At 38.4% G+C, this 26,611-nt stretch overlaps 1 protein-coding gene across 1 annotated transcript in view; it reads left to right on the forward strand.

Annotated features, from left to right (window-relative positions):
* The window catches only part of PHLPP1 (PH domain and leucine rich repeat protein phosphatase 1), a 212,512-nt gene that overhangs the window by 84,935 nt on the left and 100,966 nt on the right, over positions 1-26,611 (forward strand). Inside the window, exons 2-3 of the mRNA XM_042961325.1 lie at positions 18,908-19,104; positions 25,706-25,831. Coding sequence (XP_042817259.1) covers positions 18,908-19,104; positions 25,706-25,831 — 323 coding nt within the window. The remainder of the gene's footprint in view (positions 1-18,907; positions 19,105-25,705; positions 25,832-26,611) is intronic.

The raw sequence follows: 26,611 nt of genomic DNA on the forward strand, positions 1-26,611 counted from the left end.
TGTATGTTATTCCTTCCCATTATTTATTATTTATACTTTTTCCTTTCCCCTGCTTTCCCCATTTTTAGGCATAGCACATAAAATGATCATAGCAGTGGGACTGGTGAGCAAATATATTATACTTTCAAAATAGCTTATTATTTAGTTAGTTGACTCTTTTTTGTAGTTGCTATTTGTATTGGTTCCAAGATTTTGAGAGAACCCCTTTCTTCTGAAAGATGATAATACTTCTGAGGCAAACATACTGTAGGGAAATAAAAAGATGATAAATAGTAATTCTGTCCTGTATTATGTATACACTAATTCTGTCTGTAGTTAGACTATCTAAATGTTGTTTACAATGTTGAAATTATATCTTTGCAGATTAGTTTCACATTTGTTTTGAAATCCATAATTTCCTATTTATCTAAACAGAACTTTGCCCTCAGATCTTAGTGTGAGATTATATTCTTTAACTCTAAAGCTCTTAAGTACAGTTTTATTTTCCCTATAAATTTGTTTGGGATTATCTGAACTGAAGTGTTGTCTAAAAGAGATAAGATAAAGAGAATCAGAACCTGTTTGGGGAAATGCCAAGAAATGCTCAGTTCATCAGGAATGAATTCAAATCAGTATGTTATTTATCCAAAAGTAGTCAGCTTGTAGTTTCAAATCCTTTTCACACAAAAAGCTGCCCTTGTTCCTTTTCATAATGAAATCTGGTTTATTATAAGATGAATGTATTAATTAGGTTTTCCATTTTCAAGTTAATCTTTAGGGATTATTGTATGCAACCACGAAATAATTTTCTTTTTTATCATTTGAAAAGGAAACTCTCACATCTTTGGCCAACAAATATATGCTAATGTAACATTATTGGCAAAATACGAGGTGGTGATGAGTCCTTATTAATCATAATCCATCTTAGTTTGTCTTGGAAGTTATATTTTCCATGAATTGTATTTACCCTGAAACTCAAGGACACCAAATAAGGGGACTAGGCTAAAATTTTAAGTCTATTTCAATTGTGTGTATTGAGCAGTTAGTTCTTCTAAGGCTTATGATTTCTGGGGCAGAAGCATAAACAAGAAGATACCGTTTTGTACACATAGGTTGCAAACAAACCTAGAGCCAAGGCATTTGTATCTTTGGATAACTCTGAGGTGAGAATTCAGAAATAATTGATTCAGTGGTGTCTTCCCGAGTCCTCCTCCGCGGTGTGCGAGGAAGGGAGCGGGGGAGTCCAGAGTGGTGAAGAGGGTCCAGTTGTGCGATGATGACACGTTAGCTTGGCTCCGGCCTGCATTCACTTGGAGAGGTGAGAAGTGATTTGTCCTCCTGTTGGGACTGGAGACATTCATCTCCCCTTCCACTTGCACCTACAAACTGAAGGCCTCAAATAAAACTGAAGATGTAAATAAGCAGAGGCCGATAGACAAGAGGTGGATGAATGAGAAACATTTATTTCTTCTAAACTCGGGGTAAAAAAGGTAGTCATACGGCTAAGAAGTTAATAATGCTTTTCACTCCCTAAAGGAGTTTGTCACCATTAACAATGATAAATACGGAAATTGAAGGGTGGTTTTGGCATAAGAAATGCATGGTTTTTGGTCATATTTGTAGTCTCTTAGTTTATACTTGGTTGTCGTTGATCACTGCAGTCTATAATTTTGTATCCATAACTAGTAATTAGTTTTCCTTTGCTCCTAAAAATACAAAAAGGTTTAAATTTGCCATTTTGTGTATGAAGGACAAGTTATGTACAGTCCGTCAGCTAAATGTTCTTCCTCTTTTCTATCCAGTTTTTTATTAGAAAATACAATATGTAAATTGAATTTTTCTCATCATTGGAAGTGATTTCTTATTTTCTTATTTCCAGTTAATTTGTGTAGACAATGTCTACTGTGTGTTTGTCATTGACCTAGGCCCTCTGAGAATATAATATAGGTGAATGGCATGATTCTTGCTCCTGAACTAACAGAAGATAAGAAAGTTAGTAATTTTAACATTGTATGAAGGATGTTTTAGGTATGAAGTGTATGTAGAGTGTAACGGGAAGACAGATGAGAGAGAAATTAATTTGATAGACAAAAAAGGCAGAAATGTGAGATATTTAAGCAGGGCCTGAAGGATGGATAAGAATTGGTTTTCTGATTTAAATACAGATGTTAAGACAATATGTGTTTTATTAGAATTATGTAGGCCGAATTCCATTACAACAAATAAAACAAATCTGAAAAACTCCTCTCCCCTCAAATTTCCAAATTCTTGTCTGTAGTCTTCTTAGATTAAAAACTATTCTGTTAAATAAAGAAGTTAAAATAATTCTTAGTAAGGTTTTCATAAAAAGAATTGACTGGACTTGAGACAGCTTTGAAAATATCTGGTTCTAGTAGTGATCCATTTTAAGAAATTTTAAAGAAATTTTGGTGTGATTGTAAGAAATCCATGGGGTGCCTGGATGGCTCAGTTGGTTAAGCATCAACTTTGCCTTAGGTCATGACCTTGCGGTTCAGTTTCAAGCCCCACGTGGGTCTCTGCTATCAGCACAGAGCCTGCTTCAGATCCTCTGTCTCCCTCTCTCTCTGCACCTACCCCCATTGTGTGCTCTTTCTCTCTGTCAAAAATAAAGATTTTTAAAAAATTCATGCTTTCTCTGAAAATAAGTTATTAATTCATTTTCAGATTTCTGTTTACCTTGCGTGTAACGTATGTGTATGTGGGTTCTCTTACGATTGATTCTATTGGCTTGGAACTTTTTTTTCCTACTTAATAGCTGCCAGGCTTTATCTAGCACGTGTAATGTAATCTACAGAGTCATTCTACGTGATATAATTTTTAATTTTTACTCATTGGTAATTAGTGAATTAATTTTGTTAGTGTTAAGAGCCAAGCTAAGAATAAATGCCATTTAAAACTGCTTATAATTGTTAATATGAAAGGCTCCAAATTCCAAATGTGAAACCCAGAATTAATATAGAAGTTTTTATGTGGTTAGTCTGAGAAGTTAGTGATTTTAGAGTAGAGGGAGGAAGGCTGAACAGAAAGAACCAGAGATAATATTTGGGGGTTCAGATGCCTGAAGACAAGGGAGCCTGTGTGACCGGGGGCATGGCCAGGGCAAGTGAGAGGCTGGTGTGTCTTAGAGAGTTAGGAGAGGGCCAGGTCAATAGAAATTGCTAGGCTATCACGGACTTGGGCTTTTGCAGCCCTAGTCATTGAAGGCATTTGAGCCGAGGAATATTATTCCAGGTGCTGTGTTGATAGCAGACTAGTGTGAGGCAAGGACAAGCAGGAAGGCCAGCTCGCAGGCTATGGCAGAAATCCTTGAAAGAGATGAGGGTCATACATCTGGTGTAGATGGAAGTAAGGTTGATACGTGGTTTGAGTTCTGGATATATCTTAAAGATAGGGCGGAGGTGGAGCTTGGATTGGATCTGGGGTGTGTAAGAGAGAAGAGTCCAGGAATACACCACGGGTTTTTACCCGGGATACTTACTGGATGGAATCGCCTTTCCCAAAGATAGGTTAATCTTGGAGAGGGGGGAGAAGACGTTCAGGTGGATATATGGAGTAGACAGCTGGACAAAGGAAATGAGAGTTAGAGGCAAGAAGACTGGGCTGGATATAAACATTTGGGAAGTTACAAGTCTGATGTGATGAGCCCATTCTTTGGATTCCATCCATGCATGTAATCATGTAATCGTCACACTAATATATGCAAACTTGTTAATAGTTCTCTAATGCTAAGTACTTTTCTAAAATAATCATGTTTGTTTGGAATCAGTACCTCATGTGATTCCCCAGTACATTGTACTTTTTCTGTCATGGTTTCTATCAAAGTATGTTGTACTTTCCTGGTTATCTTACTAGACTGTAAGGTTTTTGCGGGCTGGAACCTGATGTCTTGTATGCCCGCTACAGTGTATAGAGGTGCTTATGTAGATCATACAAAACTCCATTTAATATGAATTGAAATTTAGTAGGACTGGATTATAAGTGTAACTAAATTTGCATTTTTAAGAATATATATGTTACATGAAAGCTAGAAACCACCACCTTTCCATTTTTACACAAAACTTTGTTGCCGCAAACAAAAAAATAACAAAAAAATTTTCCTTCCTTTTCTTTATTTTCTCCCTGAGGGGGTTACCTTTAGGGAGACAAGGCCTAAGTGATATCAGTGGAAATTAAGTTATAACCATGTAACTTTTTTTTTTTTTTTTTTTTTTTTTAAGTAGGCTCCATACTCAACGTGGGGCTTGAACTCACAACCCTGAGATCAAGAGTCATGTGCTCTACCAACTGAGCCAGCCCATCGCCATGTACATTTTCAAAGGACTTAAAGTCATTAATTTGAGAGAAGCTCAAAATAGCTCTACTATGACTATCTTTTTCTGTCCGAAGTTGGGTATTTCTGAAGACATACACAGGGGTAAACATCGGAAAGGTTATAAAAGTGAAAATGTCATGTTTTTCTTTCTAACATTAACTTTGACTCCTAACCATGATCCTTAATTATCATGCCACAGTTTGATGAGTAGGAAGGAACATTCTTCTGATCTTTAAAAATTTGCTTGATTTTAGCAGATTGCACATGGGAATGATTAGTACATTCAAAAGACACAGCTCGTGCAGTCCTCTGACCTCTTACAGAAGAAAATAGCACCAGTAACAGGTATAGTAACACTGAAGGCACTATCACCATTATTTACAAAAATAGGGAGCATTAAGGAGCTACCCTGTATACAGCTGGGAAAAAGTATCTGAGGAATAGTTAATGTGTAAATCACAGAAAGCTCTAGGACCTTGTGCCAAGAAAGACCCTTAATAATCAGGTAATCCAGTTTGTGTGTGTGTGTGTGTGTGTGTGTGTGTGTGTGTGTGTGTGTGTGTGTGTGTTCGTTCCCCTCTTTATTAGGAGTTGGATTGGGGGAAAGATGGGATTTAAGACCATTGAGGACACAGTTTGTTAACCAGTGATCTAATCTGATTTTCCCATTTTCTGTCCCCATTTGAGAGATAAAGGCCTAACAAAGTAAAATGACTTCTCTCAAGTCATGGAGCTAGTTAGTGGCAAAGCCAGGTCTAGAATTCAGGATCTGACTTTCAGTTTAATCCTGCCTTAATTCTCATTTTAGACTTCAATGTTAATATTTTCTTTAAAGTAATATCAATGTATTTATCATTAGGCTTTATTTAAAACTATGGGGACTCTCTTCTGTATACTAAATTAGGTTTTTTTGTTTTTTGTTTTGTTTTGTTTTTTTCCTTTCTAAATTCATGAGAGACACCAAAAATCAATACTGTGCCATGAATGAAAGCACACACTTTTGGTCTGGGTTGAGTTTTACTTATCTCTTTGACTGTGGAGTCAGAGGCTGTATATTTTTTTGTAGGTGAAAAACTGGACAAAACCAGCCCAAATATAGGACAAAGCCCTGGGATGTGCTGGTTGGAGTGTCTAGGTTATCGGGCCTGTTCTCATGCTGTTGGGCCAGGTCCTGGCAGAAGCATGACCTTGGCATGCTCTCTCTCAGAGCTGCTTGCTGTGCTGACTTCACCGATTTATCTTACGAAGGCATATGGTACCAGATGGTATTGACGGCCACTCCAGGGACTTCCACATTTTACAGACACCAACTAGAATCCCCCTTTTTGCCTTTTCTTAACTGTAATGATAAAGTTGACAGACATCGCCACCATTTTCAATACAGTTTTTTAAAGTGCTTTTTTATTAAATGAGATAGCTTATGTGAAATAACTGTTAGCTTTATTTCCTCTTCCTACTCCTCATATACTGTGACAATTATACAAGCTTGAAAGATGAGTAAGTCATGGCTGCTGCCTTCAGGGAGTTGGTAGTCCTATAGCAATTGAGGGTAAGGTGGGGGGAAGGTTGGGATAAAGATACGAAAATAGTGGTGTGGGACCCTCCGCCCTTGGGAAGTGGGACCGGGGGAGGGCTTTGCAGAGAAGTCATCGTTTGAATTGGGTCTTGAAAGATAGGAGCTTACCTGGTAGAGATGACTGGGGTAGAGTGCCACTGGGAGAAGTGCTTCGTAACATACAATTCCCTCTCCCTCTGACCTTCCTCATTTCTTCAGTTTTCTTTCCTCGGTTTCCCCCCTCCTCCTCTCTAACAAAGGTATATTCACTTGCCAGACACATTTGTGAGTTTCTGATGCCTAGTATGGTAGGTGGTAATGGCCCCCGGACTTGTCCACCATGTCCTAATCCCCAGAACTTGCGAGTGTTACCTTATTTGGACAAAGGGTCTTTGCGGCCGTGATTAAGCTAAAGATCTTGTGATGGGATGATTATCCTGGATTATCTAGGAGAGCCCTAAATCCAATCACAGGTTTTCTTACAAGAGTGAGCAGAGGGAGATCTGAGACACATAGAGAAAAAGGTGAAGTTGCAGACAGAGATTGTAGTGATGTGGCTAGAAAGAAAGGGATGCTGACAGCTCCTGAGCTGGAAAAGGCAAGGAACAAATTCTCCCCCAGAACATCTGGAGGGAGCACAGCCCTGCTGACACCTGTTTTCTGGGGGCCACTGTAACATATTATCACATGCTGGGTGATTTAAAATGACAGAAATTTAGGGGTGCGTGGGTGGCTCAGTTGGTTAAGCATCCAGCTTCAATTCGTGATGTTCTTGATCTTACGGTTCGTGAGTTCGATCCCCGTGTCGGACTCTGTGCTGACAGCTCAGAGCCTGGAGCCTGTTTCATATTCTGTGTCTCCCTCTCTCTGTACCTCTACCCCACTCGCATTCTGTCTTTCTCTCTCAAAAATAATAAAATGTTAAAAAAATTTTTTTAAATCTTTAAAAAAATGACAAATTTATTTTGCAGGTCTAGAGGCTAGAGGTGCTCCCTCTGAAGCCTCTAGGGGAGGATTCTTCCTGGTCTTTCCTGGTTTCTGGTTTTGCTGGCAATCCATGGTGTTCTTTGGCTTTGCAACTGGGTCACTCCAGTCCCTATGTCTGTTGTCACATGCCCATTTTCCCTGTGTGTGCCTGTCCAAATTTTCCTCCTTTGTTTTTTTTAAGATGAGGCTGCAGCATCCCTTATTTTAATTTTTAAGTTTATTTATTTATTTATTTTGAGAGAGAACGAGAGAGAGAATGGAAGAGAGAGAACCCCAAACAGGCTCTTTGCTGTCAGCACAGAACCCAACGCGGAGCTCAATCTCACGAACCATGAGATCATGATCTGAGCTGAGATCAAGAGTCTGATACTTACCTGACTGAGCCACCCAGGCGCCCCCAAATTTTCCTCTTATAAGGACACTGGTCACTGGATTCGAGCTACCTTAATCCAGTATGATCTTATCTTCACTTGACTGCATTTGCAAAGACCCTATTTCCATATAAGGTTGCATTCACAGGTGCTGGGGGTTAAGACTTGAATATATCTTTTTGGGAATGCATTTCAACCCACAACAGGGGTTGTGGATGGCTGCCACAGTGACCTAGAGAATGGAAACAAAGGAACTAACTGAGAGTTTGTTGTTCACTCAGCAAAAGATGACAGCTATTGGATTGGGATATATTTGGGAGATAGAACTGATAAGAATTGAAGACAATGAGGGAGAGAGGGAAATTGAGAATGAATGGCTTTTCTACTTTGACATATATATAGTTGCTAGTCCCAGGTAGTTAGAATGATTTATAGTGATGACCTTGAATACATGTAAGTGATTAAAAATTGTATTGGCATTTCTTAGCATGTCTTACAACTAATTGAATGTTAGGTATACTATTTTTGATGGTAATTTTTACCCTGAATGTTGGTTACGTGTGTTTATGCTCAGTAAGTTTGCTCTGTTCAGTGTTTTATATCTAATGGGCACATTGTTTGTACATGTGTTGGCATTTTAGCTCACCGTCTCGTTGGTTTGTTTAATTGATGGATGCTAGCTTCATTTAGAGTTTTAAATAGGTACCAAAAATATGTAAAATTGTTGAAAAAATATGTAAGACTGTGATAGTCTGCAGGTTAATCTTCATGGTTTTTAAATCTTCTTCGAGTACTAAGAGCTTCTCCTGAAGACAGTTAAATAAACAATGAGGTTTGTTTAACTTTGAAAGAAGTTTTTTTGACTTAGAGGGAAGTGATCTGCTAACACTGGCACAGTCTACTAATGGACCAATTATTGGTCTGTAGCCAAGCTATTGCCCTACTACAGGCAAAAATCATGGAATGCTTCATGTATCTTTATTAGTTTGAATTTCCAGATACGGTGCGTAGAGACACGATACTTTCGTCGGCTGGGGCATTTGCCTTAAACATTTAAAGGTCAAAATGCCGTGTTGTACCTAGCAATCTGTTTAGAGCTCAGCTAACACTAATTGCTTGATCTTAGGGGGCACTTCATGATTAAGTTTTATCGTAAACTTAATAATATACTCACCACATTGTATGGAGAATGCACGATGGCATACCGAACAAGCGTAGTACTGTAACTATTTAATTATCAAGTTTTGAAAAAGAACTGTAAAACCAAAGAAAATTAGACTTGTTCAGATGAGGGATCAATAGTGTAGTAGGTGTCCTCCCAAACTTCATGTCCATGCAGAACCTCAGAATGTGACTTCAGCATCTTTGCAGATGTAATAAGTTGAGGTCATATTGGATTAAAGTTGGCCCTAAGTCCAAAGACTGGTGCCCTTCCAAGAAGAGATGCACACAGAGACACACAAATAATGTGATAGGAAGACAGAGGCAAAGATTGAGATCATGCTGCCACAAGGCAGGGAGTGTGAAGGATTACCTGTAACCAGCATCGAGGAGAGAGGCATAGGACAGCTTCTCCCTCCAAGCCTTTGGAAGGAATCATCCCCACTGACACCTTGATTTCAGACTTCTGGAGTCTACAGCTGTTTCTGTTGTTTGAAGCTACCCAACTTATGGCAGACCTAGGCATGTGGGTCCATAACTAATACAAATAGTTTAGGATTCCAAGAGTAATTTTCACCAAAAGATGGATCATTGCTACTTTCAGAGCCACTCTACTTGCTTTGCAGGCTGCTGCTCAGAGCCCCTCTTCTGGAGAATTGGCTGCCATTATGTTATCTGCAAGAAGCGTGCCAGCATCACTTACCCTTGTAGGTCGTAAGAAGGATGGGAGGCTTAGCAACCTACTAACGCCTATTGGTGTTCCCAGTTTTAGAAGTTTGCTTATGCAATATGATAGCAATTTATTTCAGTTCTAGTTAGGGTGAAACTTTGACTTGAATGTAACTGCGTTAGAGACATTTTAGCTACTGCAACAATCAACCATATCAATCTTACTCTTTAACACAGTACAAGTTTCTTTTGTTCTCATGATCAAGTCCATTGCTGATGATTCTGGTCAGGCAGCTCCATTCCAAGTGACTCAGGAACCTGGGCTCCTTCCATCTGGTGGCTCACCACCCCCTTGAGCCTCCTGAGCATTCTGCTGGACCATCTTCAGCTGGTCAGTGGGTGAGGAGCCTGTGCAAGAGGATGTATGGCATAGGCAGACCCGGAAGTGGCTTATATATTTCTGCCCACATTTTCTTGGCCAGACTAGTTGCAAGAATCCAGCAGAATTCCAAGAGAGGCTGACAAATGCAGTTATTATGTGTGCTCTAGGATGATGAAATGGGATTGTTGAAACACCCAACCAGTTTCTACCAAAATAGCATATGTAATTGTGCCACGAATGTATACAAAATAGTGTTTTGGTGCACTCATATTTTAAAAATCATTTTAATATATTTGGTAACCATGAAGCTTTTATCTTATTGTTTTGGATGTGGGATTTAGATTTCCCAGTGTGTGTTCTAAGTCACTCAAACTCCCCCGTGTTTTGAACAATGACATTTTATATCTTGTTGCCTTACTAAAATGAAAACTTCTCTTTGATCATTTAGATTTGACAGGTATGACCTGGAATCATGTTCCATTACAATATAATGTTACTTCTATAAATCACAATGAAAATGAAGAACTGGTTTTAAATTTTCTTTTACGTTTATTACTATTATTATTTTTTAGTAATCTCTATACCGTGGGGTTTGGACTCATAACTCAGCACTCAAGTGCAGCATGCTCTTTCTCGTGACTGAGCCAGCCAGGTGCCCCTTGAATTTCTGACATAAGGTTCCACAGTACCTGGACGCTGATGTTCCTCAAAAGTTTTTGTTCTTGTAGTAACTTTATCTATAGTCTGAAGAATGAGCTAGCAAATACTCTTTTCCTTTCGTCAGCAAGTTTTGGAGACAGATTTTGCTCTCTAGTTTCCAGGAACACTAAAAGCGATCAATGGACATCATTCCTGCTGTGGAATGATGGCTTGTAAACGCCATTATTAACACCTCCCTTCCTTTACTTAAAAAATAACTCCCTTGATATTTCTAGAAAAAAAGTTTGAAATATTTGGCTGAGAATTCCAGGCAAATGTTTTCCTTTGTAATATAAATTAAGAATTATTAGAAGCTAGAAAGTTTGTTTTGAGCCACCTGTTTTTTTCTTCCATCCTGTCTTTCCCCCAAACATATAGCTATAGATTACTAGTTTTCGTAATTTGAGCCGTGTATGTTAAGAAGTGGTTTTTCCTTTGGCCCGAACATAGGTGTATATTCATCGATGCAAGAGTTACTTGTTGAGTGCTTAGTCTGTTCCAGATACTGTGCTAGGCTTTGGACCTGCGCTTAGGAAAGAGCCACCGTAGACTGTGTGTTTGGCCTACTCCGGAATTTACAAGCCACGGGAAGGGGTGAGTTGAAGGAAGTGTAAAGCCCAGGAAGACTGGAGTTCTAGGGTTCTAGAACCCTCTGAAGATTAAAGGACTTACTTGTGAATAAGTGACCAAGTCACCAAGGAATTAAATCAGTACCCTAGATCTGAAAGATTTATTAAATATGCTTTCATGATAACAAACAGTATAAAATCCATGACAGTCATTTACAACTATTTTCATTGTGGTTGCCTGGGAATTTCATTATTATTATTATTTTTTAATCCATTGCTAAGTGTTTTGCCGTTCCTCGTAGTCACAGCCAGTTAGTGACTCAGTGCAGAGTAACCTCTCCCTCTGACTTTACCCCTTTGGTAAAAAGTTATCCGGGATTGGGAAAACAATATAGAGTGCTGGATAAAGTCAGAATGCTATTTGCCTGTGTACAAATGTTAACAAATGTTTTCATCAGAAAAATTAGATTTTTTTTTCCTCTTTCTTTTGCTTGTGTAGTCTATTTTCTTTTAATCATTCTTTAAAAAGCAGAGACTTCCCATGTCGTATTCAAATATATCTACTGGTATCAGCAATCTGAAACCTATTTCCATATAGAGAGTGGGTGTGGGTTCATTTTTATTAATAGTGTGGTTTACTGTGCTTTTGTTTCTTTCATATGTTCTTAGGATGTCTGTAAAGGTCACTCATTCCTTTGGGGGAAAATATTCAGTAGTGGAAGCATACTTATTCTTGCTCATTTTGCTTATTTTGCTGATTTATAGCTGATTTAGAGTTGCTGCCTGGGAAGAACTGGTAAAATCAGGCTCTTTGATTCAGCAATTCGTACAATGAAAATTTGGAAACAGTCCTCAGTAATGAAATGAGGAAACAAAAGATAATTTATAGCATATCTTGCAAGTCTTTAAGATACAACGACTGACAACTTGGGAAAGTGTGTAGTTGGAAGAGGCAGGACATAAGATGGTGTGTATGTTATAAGTATATAAATGATCTGCAAATAAAAAATTGAAAAAATTCACCAAAATTGTTTGTAATACTACGAAGAAAGTAGAATTAGGTTTATTTTGTTGTTTTTTACTACCCTTGCTTCTAAACTTTGGATGATTGGGCTGCATTTGAAATAGTAACAGAAAATAAGTGAGGACTTTGTGGATTTTGTGTGTTACTCTGAGAAGGCTTAAAATAAAGCTCATCAGGTTTCCCATAGTTACCTATAGGTAAATTATAGGAATGGGCCAATTATGGGAGGTTTTGCGATTTTTTTTCTTGAGATTCCTAATAAGTTGGAAGGATGGTCATTATTTGAAATGGGTGAGTTTCAGACATTTCTGAGGCGACGTTTGTACACAATAAGTTTTAAGGTCCATTTTGGAACATCTGAATCTGGACTCAGTGTCTTTAGTGTGAACAACCTTGTAGGGGAAAAGGTAGGTAGCTAACTATTACGTAATGCAGTAGAGAGGAATTAGGAAATTGCTTTCCTCTTGGAATCTTTGTTTTTGTTATAAAACTTAAACGTTACGGACATGTGTTATAAAGTGGAACATCAACCCTAACCCCGCCTCCCAGAGAGAACTGCTGGGGATAAGCGTTTTGAATCACATTGGGTCTGAATGTGATGGTGTGGACATTGCTCTTTGTAACCTTCTCAAGTCATCTCGGCCAAAGTCTGTTCCTACCAGCAAAGGGAACAAACGTGTCGGGTCTTTTTTTTTTTTTTTTTTTTTTTTTTTAACTAGGAAAGTGGGGTAGTGGTGTGGATTATCCCCAAATCATTCATGCGTGAGTTTAGAATTCTTATTTTAGCATTTACTTATGAACGCATGCACGCCTCTTTGGAACTTCACAACCCTCCTAAGAAAAGCCTCTCACAGGGAAAACTTAGCTGGAGTGATGGAGCTGTCTAGCCTCATCACCCTGATTTCCACACCCACAGCAGTACGCATCACCTCTGACACAAGTCACAATTTTATCTAAAGGAGGGAGTGAGTATGGTTTTTCTTTTGCGAGCTCTTATGGGTATACTAGACCTTAGGCATTCTCAGACTTAATATTTAATCCTCCCAAGGCTTCCGAAGCCTCCTGATAAATAGTAATTTGTAATGATTCTGAGGCCTAAATTTGAATCAAGCATACCATGAGGCCTGTTGCCCGTTGTTTCTGAGAAGTTCAGCTGTTTCTCCTCACTCGTGGTGTTTCATGCTTGAATGCTTGTTGCCTTATGACATTATCCTTTGTGGAGAAGGATGACAAAAATAAAGCCAGCTGGGAAAGCAGGTGACGAAAATTCTCCCGTCTACCAAAATGATGGTTTTTAGCCAGAAAATAGAAGTTGTAGGTAATTTGAGAATGTTGGATGTGGCTGAGGCTTAACAAACCTGCGGACCTGAACAAGTCTACCATGCACCATAATGGAAAGGACAACAAAAAGTTTGTGAAACCGTTACACTGATTTTTCTAGCCAAGGAAAAAAATCACTCATCCAATGAGAAAGAAAACTCAAGAGAATGTTGAAAAGGCTCTCAAGGTATGGTCTGATTCTGCACAGAGAGATGAGACTGCCATTTCAGGGAGGGAACAGATGGCAAAGACACTGACCTGACAGGTGAAGGTTGATTTGATGACATTTCTCAAATGCGTTTTCTTTGCCAAATGTGAAGTTAATAAGGGGAGGCTACACCAGCTAACCACGTATGGCTCCTGGAACGGAACTGAAGACACACATAAAGCAGGGAAGGGTTATGTACTCTGTGAATTCAAGATTGTAATGAAACCCACCTTTGAAGAAAATACCTTCTCTAAATATACATCCCAAGAAGAGACGTGAGCAGCAGGTATTCTGACAACAAAGGAGTAATTTTGATGATGGAATGGAGGGAACTTTAAAGATGTCTGAGAGATGAATCAAGTTCCTTGTGAGGACAGGAAGTGAGGGAAGAAAGAGGGACGAGCGGGTATAAAGGCAGCACCTGCTCTCTCATTCATTCCTGGTTGCCTTTGTCATCCTTTTCCCAAATTGATGCACTTGCTTCCTTGGTCAAGGTTTATCAAGCAAATGCTGACGATCACCTGGTTGAAAAAACATTGTTAACCTAATGCTGTAACCCAGTGGGTCTCATGGTGGTCCTAGACCCACAGCATCAGCAGAATATCCCACCCCCACCTAGGATTACTGAATCAGAAACTCTGGGTAATGGAGCCCTGCAATCTGTTTTTAGCAAGCCTTCCAGGTGATTTTGGTGCATGCTGAAGTTTGAGGCCCTCCGCTGTAACTTGTCTTCCTTCATTCAGCATTTTCTTGTGGCATTTGAATTTAGTATCGCTTGTTATGTATTACGTAGAATGTATGTTGTAGTAATCATCTTCATTACTTCGACTTTTTGGATTTTTTTAAGTTCATGGTTAATTTTACTATAGTTTTATTTCGATTTTGCTTTGGTGGATTTTTTCAAAAATTATATTGGCTCTGTGTTTACAGCATCTATAAGAATATGAAGAGGTAGCTCACATTTTCCAGGTGCTGTTTTAATTAATATTATAAGGGAAATTGTAAGCTCCAGTGGTATTCAAGAATTTAGAGATTAGAGAAACGTTCAAGGCATGAGATTGCTCAGGGAGAAGAGTCTATGGTAATTTGGGGGCTACAAATAAACCTAATCGAATTGAGTAGCTGTCAGTAAGAAGCAAGATTTATTGGGCAGTTGACTTTATATATTTTGATCTGATACACAAATTAACCCTCCCCAAATCTATTTAGCAGCTGGTTGTCATTTCCATTAGCTAAAAGCAGCTAGTCTTAAATCTGTTTCAAAGCTCCTGCCAGCACGTCTCGCTGAGCCTGTTTAGCGTTTCAGCTGTGAGACCAAATTCCCAGGTGCCAGTTCAGTGCTCAGGTCTCTAGACCTTGTTATGGGCTGTTGAAATCCTTCTGCCAGCTCTTGAAATGACCCTAGGCAAGTAATTTAATTCAGTCTTTCTGTCACTGAAGGTAGTCAAGAAGGATTTAAGGATTTATATGCAATAAGAAACATGCTTTAGAGTTTCGTCAGTCTAAGCTCTAAAGGTAGAGAAGGTCAGGTGAGGGTTGAATGTTTTCACTTATTCCTGACCATTTCCAGCTCTAGGGGCATGGTCAATTCTTCCATTGGTTTTTATGCAGTGATCAGGCTCTCTTAGGTTTTGGTGCCGTATCATCATGAATACTAACGTTCTCTTAAGTTGCGGACGTCGTGATTGCTTTATATACTATTCTTATTCTTGTTTGTTAATATTTCTGATTACAGTAGACCTTTACTATTTGTACAAAGTTCTGTGGATTATTTTAGGGGAAAGTGGGTTATTAAAGTAATGCTATGTTTGGGTAAATAGAACTGACACCGACTTAGTAAAGTTGTATTAGTTATTGCCCCAAAACTTCATGGCTTCAAATACCACACATTTATTCTAGTTTCTCGGAATCGGGAATTCAGGAGCAGCTTAGCTGGGTGGTTGTGGCTCAAGTATCCTGAGGTCCGCCGTCGAGATGATTTGGGGGCAGCGGTTCCGTGGGCTTGCCTGGAGCTGGGGGATCTGCTTCCAATATGGCTCAGTCACGCGGCTGGTGAAAAGGGGCCTCACTTCCTTGCTGGCTGTTGGCCGGAAATTTCAGTGCCTCACCTTGTTGGCCTTTTCGTAGGGTCTCCAGAGTGTCCTTGTGACAGGGCAGCTGGTTTCTCCAGAGGGAGTGATCCTAGAGAGAGAGCAAGGAGGAGATTAGATGCCCTTTACGACCTGGTTTCAGAAGTTGCTTCACTTTTGCCACATTCTCTTTGTTAGAAGCCAGTCACTAAGTACTGTCCACATGCAAGAGGAGTGGAGTTAAGACTCCTCTCTTGAGGGGAAGAGTTTAAAAGAATTTTATGGAGTCTTTTTAAGCCACTGCAATGATAGACGTGGTTATATATTTCGCAAAGGCATGTAATTGGCAACAGGCAAATTTGTACTTACTTCTCTGCTGTTTCAACGGTCTTAGAGTTAAAACAGGTGTTTCTGTTACTCTGTAGATGTTCCTGAAAATTTTCCTGTTCTCCACAATTGTAAATGAGAAATAAAAGTTTACGGGAAAATGCAGTTGGAAGGGGGTAGGACTCTAAGTTCATGCATCTTTATAACCAAAATACTAACAAAAGTAACGATGGGGCTGCAGGAGCTAACCCAGGCAGCCCAGGCAGGCTGGAAGTTGAGTTGCCTTAAGGAATATTAAAAATGCACAGTAACAGAACAGTAGTAATGCTGTCTTGTGGGTGCAGAGACGGTGTATTTACTGTGGGTTTTTCCCTTTGCTGTTGAAAGTTAGAATTCTACCAATCTGGCTCCTTTTGCCTAGAGTAAATCTTTATGAACCAACATAATACAGCATGTTAAAATGACACCAGTCCTCTATTTACAATCATATGAGCTCATTGGTATTAATGAATCACATACTGTAGCAGAACAGACCGTAGTTTCCCTTAAATGAATAAATACTTTGAATCATTTATTTAGTAAAATTCTCTGCCGATAGATGAAACTGAAGTAGACTGCAGTAAACATTGCTGTGGTCAGGTCTCTATCTCAGCTTGAAATACTTGCTTTTGCTGTCTATCTTTCCTCCTGCGTCATGTAAGAAATGCCTTAAACCTGCAGGGAATTAGAGTAACATTGCTAAAGTAAAAGTTTTCACGACCGATCCAACTTTGAATTGGCAGGCATTGGTCACTTGGTGTTGTCAATATTTATTGGAGCATGGGACAGTTGGAATTCCTCCGAAATGAGAAGTTTGAGAGTTGGCAGGGAGAGAGAAAATAATTCCTATGTCATAGAATAAAGAAGTCTGACGCAAAGGAGGGTGCACGTGGCTGATTGCCTAGGTGTAGAGTCTTATTCATCTCCATATTCCCCGGAGCCCTGTTTGGTACACAGCAAGTCCCGAGGGCGTGTGTGATCTGGAACACCCAGGGAGGGAGCAGACAACAAGGATATTGAAATTCACTCAGAACAAGACAAGGAGGGGTTTGATTCAGGCTGGGATGTTTAGGGCTTTCCAAGGACAGACTGATCTTACCATTAGGCTCCAAGACTATTCAGGCACTTTGGGAATTTTTCTAACTAGAGAATAAAAAACCTATCTCTGTTGATGTGTCCATACTCTTCCTCTCTCTCTATATATATATATCTATATATCTATATATATGCACATATATATATAGATATATATATCTATATCTATATATACATATATATAGATATATAGATATATATATCTCCGGGATATATAGTCCACTCTATCTGGTGATTTGTTCTGGGACTTTCTGTAGGATTTTTGTGGAGTTGGGAGAATTGAAGGGCTGTCTTTATGTACCCCTGTTGTCTTTTTCATTAATTTCTACTCACAGATCTACATAAATGTGACAGGTTAACATGTGTCCTCAAAGCCATTCCCAGATGGGGCTAAATAAAATGTCTCCTTTGCATTCATTAGTCTGTATGTAGGCTTGTGTGTGTGTGTGTGTGTGTGCCCATGCACACACACGTATACATATTTAGATCAGATCTCTCGTTAGCCTGTGTTACTTTATTACATTTGTGGAGATTGGAGTTTCGAAATCTAGTAATCTTGCGCTTCTTTCCGACAGGAAATGTCTGTCATGTAGAAAGGAGCTCTTAGCCTGGGAGTCTGAGCGTTTTCTTTCTGGGTGTAAATGAACTAGTACAGAAGGGGACAAGCGACTGACTGTGGTCTGATCCATCATTGGCAGCCTTTGGCAAGTCGTGTCTGATGTGAAGTCTCCTGGGCTTCCTATCTCTTTGTGGGGCATTAGCATCTGGTGACTGAACAATTCAGCGGGGCCCTCAGCTCCCTTGCGGGTGGCAGCTGTGTAGTTGTTTGCTGGGCACCAAGTTTAAATAGCTGAACCACTGTTACACTCCATGCTGGCCCGGCCCCAGCAAAATTATGTAGTGTGCAGTATCTATTTTATAAAACATTCTGATGTACCGGGAGAAAGAGGAAGTGAAATTCAAACCTGCTGGTTTTGTTATTTCTGCCCAAAGGTATGTATTGGGATGGTTCCAACACGCTGGATCTCTTGAGATCTATTTTTGGTGCTGGTGCTCTTTTCGTTTCCTTCTCCAGTAGGTATTAGACATCTACCAAAACTACTTGGTATTTATGTTAGTTCTTAATATTCATAAGAATATAATGTCTCTTGAATATGTTTCTTCTGCTAGCCTTTGGCAACTAGGCAAATTTCCAAGTAAATAGAACGCTTCTGGCTTGGGTCCTATGCGAGGACACGTGTCTCTCATTAATTTATTTCTGAGAGTGGGTTTCGGTCCTCTTTGATACTATACATTCAATGTCTACAACTGGCAATGTTTTTCTCCTTGTTTATAACGCTGTGACACGTGAGTCACAGGAGTTCTCCCATCTAGTTGATGGGACTTGTCTGCAAGTCATTCTGCCAGATTCATTTCCAGCTTGGAAATAAAGACTCTTAAGATCTTTCCCAGTGCCCTCTTTGTCTCCGAGGCTCAGTGCATCTTCCTGTGTCTCTGTCTTCCTGAGGCACAAGAGGCACCACTCACCAACCTTCATAGAATTGGCATTAAGTCTGTCTTTGAGGACTTAACCATTGCCACCAAGTAGTATTTTCTTATTAGAAAAGTTACTTATTTTCCATCTCCTTAATAGTACGTGTACATTGAGTCAGTGTAGAAGGAAGAATGTCATCAGTTAATTTCATTACAACAGATTAGTTTCATTAAATGCCCAATCTTGAAGGTTATTTTCCTATCTTGGTCTGTAATGTTTTCTTCCAAGTGTACTGAAATTAACTCGAGCCATTTATAAAAATCTTGAAGTCATCCCTTTTTTAAATGTAAACAAAAATGGTGGAGGATATAGAAGAAAATAACACTTGGGTTGTAACAGAGGAGTTAAAATGGTCGTTTCCTTGGGTTTTAAGGAAAAAGCTCTTCTTCGCCCAAAATTAAAATGCACGTGTGAGGTAGATGTGGTAGTTCTTACCATAGTTGTATTACTGCACATTTCAGACTCTCTCGATTATAAATTAGGTCGTTGCCCATAATTATTCTCTGTGGTCCAGGTGGTTTATCTGGTATGCCAACGAGTTGAAAACTCATTTCTTTGGACTCAGATGTTTGCGTGTTTGTTTCAGGAAAACCCCACAGCACTGGTGGCTCTGAACGGATTCAGCTCTCAGGAATGTATAACGTCCGTAAAGGCAAAATGCAGTTGCCGGTGAACCGATGGGCCAGACGCCAAGTCATCCTGTGTGGGACCTGCCTGATGGTGTCATCTGTGAAAGACAGCTGGGCCGGAAAGATGCATGTTCTGCCTCTCATTGGTGGAAAAGTAAGTTTAAAATGAACAAAACGCTAACGGGTTCCCCAGTGTTATTAAGCTCACTTTGAGCCATTTCTGTAATACGGGGTCCATGGTTTTCACTCATCTGAGGTCTTACTCAATTCCTGTTTTGCTCCACCAGTGGGCATTGTTGAATGGTGGAGTTGTGGAAAATGGCCACGCATTGGCTCACGCGAGGCCCTGGTGACGATCACTTTATTGGTACATGCATCTTATTTACAGACCTGAAACAGAGCAACTAAAAGTCAGTGTTATATTTTAGGCTACAGATGAGAAGTTATTCTTTATTAGCAGACATCTCTTGATATCTTGAGTGTATCTTGTGTCGGATAGAATAATGATCCTTAAGTCCGGGGCTTAAGGATCATTCAAGCATTCTTACCAAAGGTTAGACTCTTTCTCTCTTGCATGAATCTTTGATCCAACTTTGCCCTACCTCTCTGTTTATTTTTGTTTAGTGACCAGTGAAGTTAGCATTTTTTAGTTTATCAGTTTAGCCATTCATAATTTTTGAAATTGAAATGTTACCTCGTTTCAGAGAAGAGCTGTGATATGGCTGATAGTTATTCCCAACATTGCTAGCTGCTTTTCTTTGGGCATGTCAATTATTTTATTCTTATCATTTATGAAATAGAACCAAATTGCTTGGGAAAATGTTACATTCTTTTTTTTGCCATGTCAATTTATTAATTCCCAAGTGTTGGTAGATGTATCATTACCATAATTATATGTTAGTATTTCCTGATTTTTAAATGATAGGATAATCTTTTAATAAATGGGAAGGCAAATTTGGATGAAGAAAAGGGTGTGTGAAAATTGGGGGCATATTAAGCAAATATTTTCTTTACTGTTTTCTTCCCTGAATGGGCATGGGAAAGACAGCAGAACGTGGAGGATATAAATAGAGGGGAAAATAAAACACCACTTTTGTTGAAGTGAACTTTTTAAAATTGGCAAATATTTGATCTGTTTATTCCAGGGATTAGGAATGAATTAGGTAAAATCAGATGTGTGCAGTAGTAAATGCCGTTATTATTCACTTGCTATGTAGCAAATTCATTCTTCATTCATAATTTAAAGTAGTCTCTCCTTATGTGAATAGCCCATGTCAGTTCCCTACCCGCCCCTCTGCTATTAGACAGTCTAATCCTAAGAAGACTAATACTTGATCATTTAAAAAAGATTCTGGCCAGGCTGCAAGGTACATTTAGATCTATTTCAGTCATCTATTTTGAAGCCATTACTTAACTTTTGTCTGAGCATTGAAGAGTTACTGGTGTCTTATTACTGAAGATTTTGTCCTTTGGATTGAATTCTGAAAAATTGGTCATTGTTACTACTCCAATAGGTCATCATTAAAAATGCATATTTGATGTTTGATGCCCTGTTAGGTCAACAGTCTATTTCTTTCTTCTCTATGATGTTAGGTGTTTGCTTAGGCAAATTTAATATAACTATTTATTAAATAACCTCTGTGGGGAAGCCACTTTGCTTGGTGCCCCAGAAATACCAAGATGGATAAGTCATCATCCCTGCCTTTGAATTGCTTATAATTTACTATCCGGAGACGAAGGATGGACACTATAAAATCTGCTCTAAGAGAGATGCAAAAAAGTAGTGCAGAGAGATTACATTTTGTTCTGGGGGAACCAGGGAATTCTGTGATGAAGGAGGTAGCAATTATGGTGGAACTTGAAGGGTGAAAAATCTTTTGACATATGAAGGAGATGGCCAGAAAGATTATTGTGCTCAGAGAAGCTGAGGCAGGAAAGTAGTGGAATGTTCAGATAAGGTTCAGAAGATCAAGTTATAATTAGCATTTTCATTCAGGGCTAGAGACTTGTCTTGTTTCCCAGGCCTGTTATTGGATGGACTTCTACCATTGAATGAATTGAAATGGCTTCCTTTTCTCACAGACAAACCTTGTAAAACCTGTTTTGTACTATGCCTTTAAAAATAATTGAGTATGTCGAAAAACAGTCTTTTAAAACCTGTTGACCGAGTTAGGGAAAAATAACTCACTCTTTGCCGTCTGAGTTTTCATTAATGTGTATCTGTTCCTTTTTTCATTCTGCTCATTCCGTTTTATTCTGTTGAAGGAAAAGCTAAGAGTAAAGGGAAGGTTTTTGGTTTTGTTTTTAAAATATTTATGAAGCAGAGCTAGAAATGAAGTGTGAGATAGATTGGCCATAACCTAGCAATAATTGCTGATAAATCAAACACAACACTACTTGAGCATGATCATTAATTCACATTTTCAAATGTCGAATTCCAAATATAAAGCTAAATGAAGCACTCTTAAAATTTCATTGTTGGGGAAAATTATTTAATAGATAAGTTTCTATTCATTGTGCAAGTATTACATTATATTTAATTTATCCTGTAGAATTTAACATCGGTTTTTAGATGTAACATTTTAATATTTTACTTAATATTTGTTAAATTATGATGCATAATAAATTGAATAACCATTTACCTACTGCTATTCAGTTTAGGAATCACAGCCATATAAACACCAATGTTTTCTACCTGTGTTCTCTTTACATCTGCCCCACTGGTATCCCCCAACCCCAAAGGTATCCACCCATTGTCCTAGAATATGTATTCATCATTTTCTTTTTTAAAATAAGTTTTATGATGTAACTATGTTTTGCTTGTTTTTGATCTGAATGAAATTGGTATCATACCATGTGTGGGCTTCTGTGATTGAATTTTTTCACTCAGTATTATGTTTCATAATAAGATTCTATGTTGCTTTCTGTATGTGGTTTTCATTTCTGTATAACGTTTCCCTCTGTAAGTGTTCTAAATTCTCATAATTTCTTAAGTAATTTTCCTGTTGGACATTGGGTTGCTTCTAGTTTTTTGTCATTATAAATGATTCTGCCAAAATGGGCTTATGTTGATATACCTCCTGGTACACAAGTAGTTTTTCTAGGACAGTAGTTCTCAGAGGTACTGTGCCCAAAGGGGACATTGGATGATATGTGCAAGTGTTTTGATTGTGAAGTGATTGAACAGTCAACGTATCAGTTGATGTAAGCTAAATTATGCTATGGTGACAAATCCCCCCCAGATGTCAGTGACTTAAATTTTCTCATTCCACTAAACGTCCACTGTAGATTGGTAGAGATTTCTTTTTTCACATAACTGTACAGGGACCCAGCCTGCTCTGCTCCCTTATAACATTTGGAACATGCAACCTTCCTTTGGTGCTTAAGCAAGGGAAGAGGTAACTGGAGAGTCACAAACTGGCTTTTGTATATTTGGATGCAGAAGTGGCACATGCCACTTCTGCTCGTGGCTCATTGGCCAGAACTAGTCACATGACTTCACCTTGATTGCGGAAAGTCTGGGAAACGTGGAAAGTAGAGTGTTTGGTTAATACCAATATATTTGGTGCTAGGGGACACTATCGGCCTTTACAGGGCAGGGGCTCAGTGAAAAAAAAGTCACACGAAGTATTAGTCCTGCACAATGTACAATGAACTGTTTAATTCAAAATCCTTAAAATAAACTACTTCCTTGAGAAATACTGCTCTTAGATACACATTTAGGGGTGCAGTTACTGGACTATAGGGCATATGCACATGCTACAAGATGATGTCAAATTGCTTTTCAAAGTTGTTGTACCATTTTACACTCACATCAGTGTACAAGTGTTCCTGTTTCTCTGCATCTTCACCAAACTTTATGGAGGTATAATTGACAGACATTAAACTGCACATTTTGATGATAATTTGATAACAGTATAGCTAGCTAAACACACCCATTCAACCATCACCACAGTGAATAAGAATGATCATATCACCCTTGAAAGTTTCCTTGTCCTCCTTTTATCCCCCTTCCTTCCACTCTTTTCCTCATCCTCCAGAAATCACTGGTCTAATTTCTGTCTATATTGATTAGCTTAAGTCCCATTAAAAAATATTTTGTCTTTAGTGTATAGAAATACAGCTGGCTTTTGAGTATTGATTTTATATTCAGCCACTTGGCTAAATTTTCTTATTTATTCTAATATACTGTCTATAGAATCTTTGGAGTGTACTATGTAGCTAATCATGTAATATTCAAATAATGACAATTTTTTTCTTCTTTAATACATATTTGTGTCTTACTGTAATGGCCAGGACTCTAGTATAGTATTGAGTAGAAACAGTAGATACTTGTCTTCTCAGTGATCTTAAAGAGAGTGGTATATCATCATTAACACTGAAGTTTGCCTTAGATGTTTGATAAATACACTTTGTCAGCTTGAGTTGTTATTTGTGTTCTTAGTTTGCTGGGAGTTTTAATCATGAATGATGAATGGGTGGTGAATGTTACCAAATGCTTTTTCTGCAGCTGTGGGGATGATCATATGGTCGTCTCCTCCTCCTCCTCCTCGTCCTCCTCCTCGTCCTCGTCCTCGTCCTCCTTCTTTTTTTAATGTTTATTTATTTTATTTTTGAGAGAGACAGAGACAGGATGCTAGTGGTTTAGGGGCAGAGAGAGAGGGAGACACAGAGTCGAAAGCTGGCTCTAGGCTCCGAGCTGTCAGCACAGAGCCCAACACGGGGCTCGAACCCATGAGCTGTGAGATCATGATCTGAGCCAAAGTCAGACACTTAACCAACTGAGCCACCCAGGCGCCCCTGGTTTTCTTCTTTAATTTGTTAATGTGATTAACGATTTTATAGTTCCAATAATGTTAAATCATCTTGCCTTTCCTGAGGTAAATCCAATTTGTTTTTGATATAGTTTTTTTCCTTCTGTATTTCTGGATTGTGATGCAACATTTTGTTCAAGATAAGTGTTCATAACTGAGACTCGCCTATAATTATTTTTTTCTGTTACTACTCTGATCTGTTTTTGGTTATAGAATAATTTGTGGTATTTTTCTTCATTTTTTGTTGGGTGGATGAGTTTGCACAAATTTGGAATGTTCTCTGTCTTGGAACTTTGATAGAATTCATCTATAAAATGATATGGGCCTGATATTTCTTGGGGAAAAGTTTGTTTATTCAGTTTCTTAAATGATTATAGGACTATGTAGGCCTTCGGTTTTTTTTCTTTCTTGATTTAGTGTTAGTAAAATGTATTTTTCTGAGATTTTGCCACAGAATTGTTTATAATGTTCTTTTTAATCTCTGCTTAATCTGTAGGCCTATCTCTCTTTTCATTATTAATGTTATTAATGTCTGTCTTCAGCTGATATCATGAACTAATATCTGTTGACATTTACTTTGTTATTAGCCTTTTCAAAGAACCAGTATTTTGTTAATGTTCATGTTCTCTGTTGTATATTTGGTTTTCATGACATTAATTTCTGCTTTTTGATGTCACCTTTATTATGGCTTGAATTTATTCAGTTTTTGGTTTGGTATTTTTGCCCCTAAGTTCTTGAGACATGTATCAATCAAAATAATTTTCTGCCTTCTTTTCTAATGTGAGTATTTAAAATTATAAATGTTCCCCTATGTACTGCTTTTGTTGCATTCCATAAATTTTGATATGTATTTTTTTAATCGTTCAGTTCTAAGACTATCTAAATGTCTATTATTATTTTTTTTTTTACTTAGTTGTTTGGAAGTGTGTTACTAGTTTTCTAAGTACACTTGGATTTTATTTTATTTAAAAAAAAATTTTTTTTAATGTCTTTATTTATTTTTGAGACAGAGAAAGACAGAGCATGAACAGGGGAGGGGCAGAGAGAGAGGGAGGCACAGAATCCAAAGCAGGCTCCAGGCTCTGAGCTGTCAGCACAGAGCCCAACGCGGGGCTCAAACTCACAGACTGTGAGATCATGACCTGAGCTGAAGTTGGACGCTTAACCGACTGAGCCACCCAGACACCCCAGTACACTTGGATTTTAAATGGAATTTTTATTATTGACATCTAACTTTTAATTGCCTTTTGGTCCCAGAACATAGTCTGTGATACTGATCTTTTTGAAAATTCTTACTCTTTATGACTTGTGATCAGTTTTGTAACTGCAGCATAGGAGCTTGTGGAATACCATGTTACTTTATTGTCTGGACTTTTCCTGCTTAGGAAGCATTTACTGGGAGTGGAAATTTGATTTGACTGTATCGCTGCCTTATTAGGACTTGAAAGTTCTTATGATAGAGTTTTCTTTCATGTTAAACTCAATCTCACGTTAAATTTTTAAAAACTTACTTAACACGCTTGAAGACCTCTTTTTAAAAAAGGTTGTAATGCAGACTAATACAAAAGTCGCTCAAAGTAAAAATCCTTCTGCAGTAAAAATCCTTAAGTCTTAAGTAAAACTCCTCCCAAAGGAAGGAAGAACCCCAGCAGCCTATTGTGAGGATATAGAAAGATAAGAAAGGGCGTCTGTTCCAATCTAAACAGGAAGAAGAGAATTTGACTACTGTGGGGAAATCTAAAGAAGATAAAACTCCCCATTTTCGATTTCCTTGTAATTCAAGTTGGTTAGTCAGACTCGGGAACTTACGTGTTTTAGGTATTAAGAGGAACATATATGGGGAAAGATGCAAATCTGTGTAGGCTCACTGACCTAAGGTATGGTTAATGAACTATGTAAATGGTCTGCTTTCCTGATGTGTTTTTGTCTCTGTTTTTATAGGTAGAAGAAGTGAAAAAGCACCAGCACTGTTTAGCATTTAGCTCCTCTGGACCCCAAAGCCAGACTTACTACATTTGTTTTGATACATTCACAGAGTATTTAAGGTGGCTTCGACAAGTCTCCAAGGTAAGTGCTTACCCAAGAATATTTTTCAGCCTCTAGCTGGCTAGAGTTGCTTTCTGCTTTACCCAGTTCCAGAGTATAGTATTATACTTAATATTTTTTTTAGTTTTCTGAAAGCTCATTTTGGCTGAAAAGTAGCCAACTGAAAAATTTTTAAATTGTGCTTCATTTGCTGGGTTCTGTTTATCCCTAAAAAAAAAAAAAAAGAAGAACTCAGTGGGTAGACTGGCATTACTATCTTAATGTTGTAGATAAAGAACGTAGACTAAGAATATTTAAGGGACTGGCCCAGGGTCGGACAACTGCAAAACCACAAAATACCCAGAGAAGTGTTACAAATTTCCCCTCTTCCTCTATTTTTTCATTTAAGTGGTTTAATCTGTGCCACTCCCTTTCACCTGTCCAACTTCTGCCTTTCAAATGGCTTAATTTCTTTTCACATCGTCATTTTCTTGACTGTTTAATAGTCTCCTACTTAAATGAGATCACCATGACCTGTGAAACAGTATACCTGTGTGTGTGTGTGTGTGTGTGTGTGTGTGTGTGTGTGTGTGTGTGTGTGTGTAATGGAAGCCAGAATAAATGCTGGTATTTCAGGTACTCTGTGTGAAGATGATTTTTACATCACATTTATAGAATTATGTGTAAAATGGGTGGGTTGCAGTACTTTGTGCCTTGGTTTTGGGTGTGTTTATGAAATGATGAAACCTCTCTTGGGTGTAGAAACATTACACTGGAATTTGCTTTCATATTTTTTAATTTATAATCCAGTTTGCTATCCAA

Source organism: Panthera tigris, chromosome D3 (genome assembly GCF_018350195.1).
Source record: "Panthera tigris isolate Pti1 chromosome D3, P.tigris_Pti1_mat1.1, whole genome shotgun sequence".
Taxonomy (NCBI): Eukaryota; Metazoa; Chordata; class Mammalia; order Carnivora; family Felidae; genus Panthera; species Panthera tigris.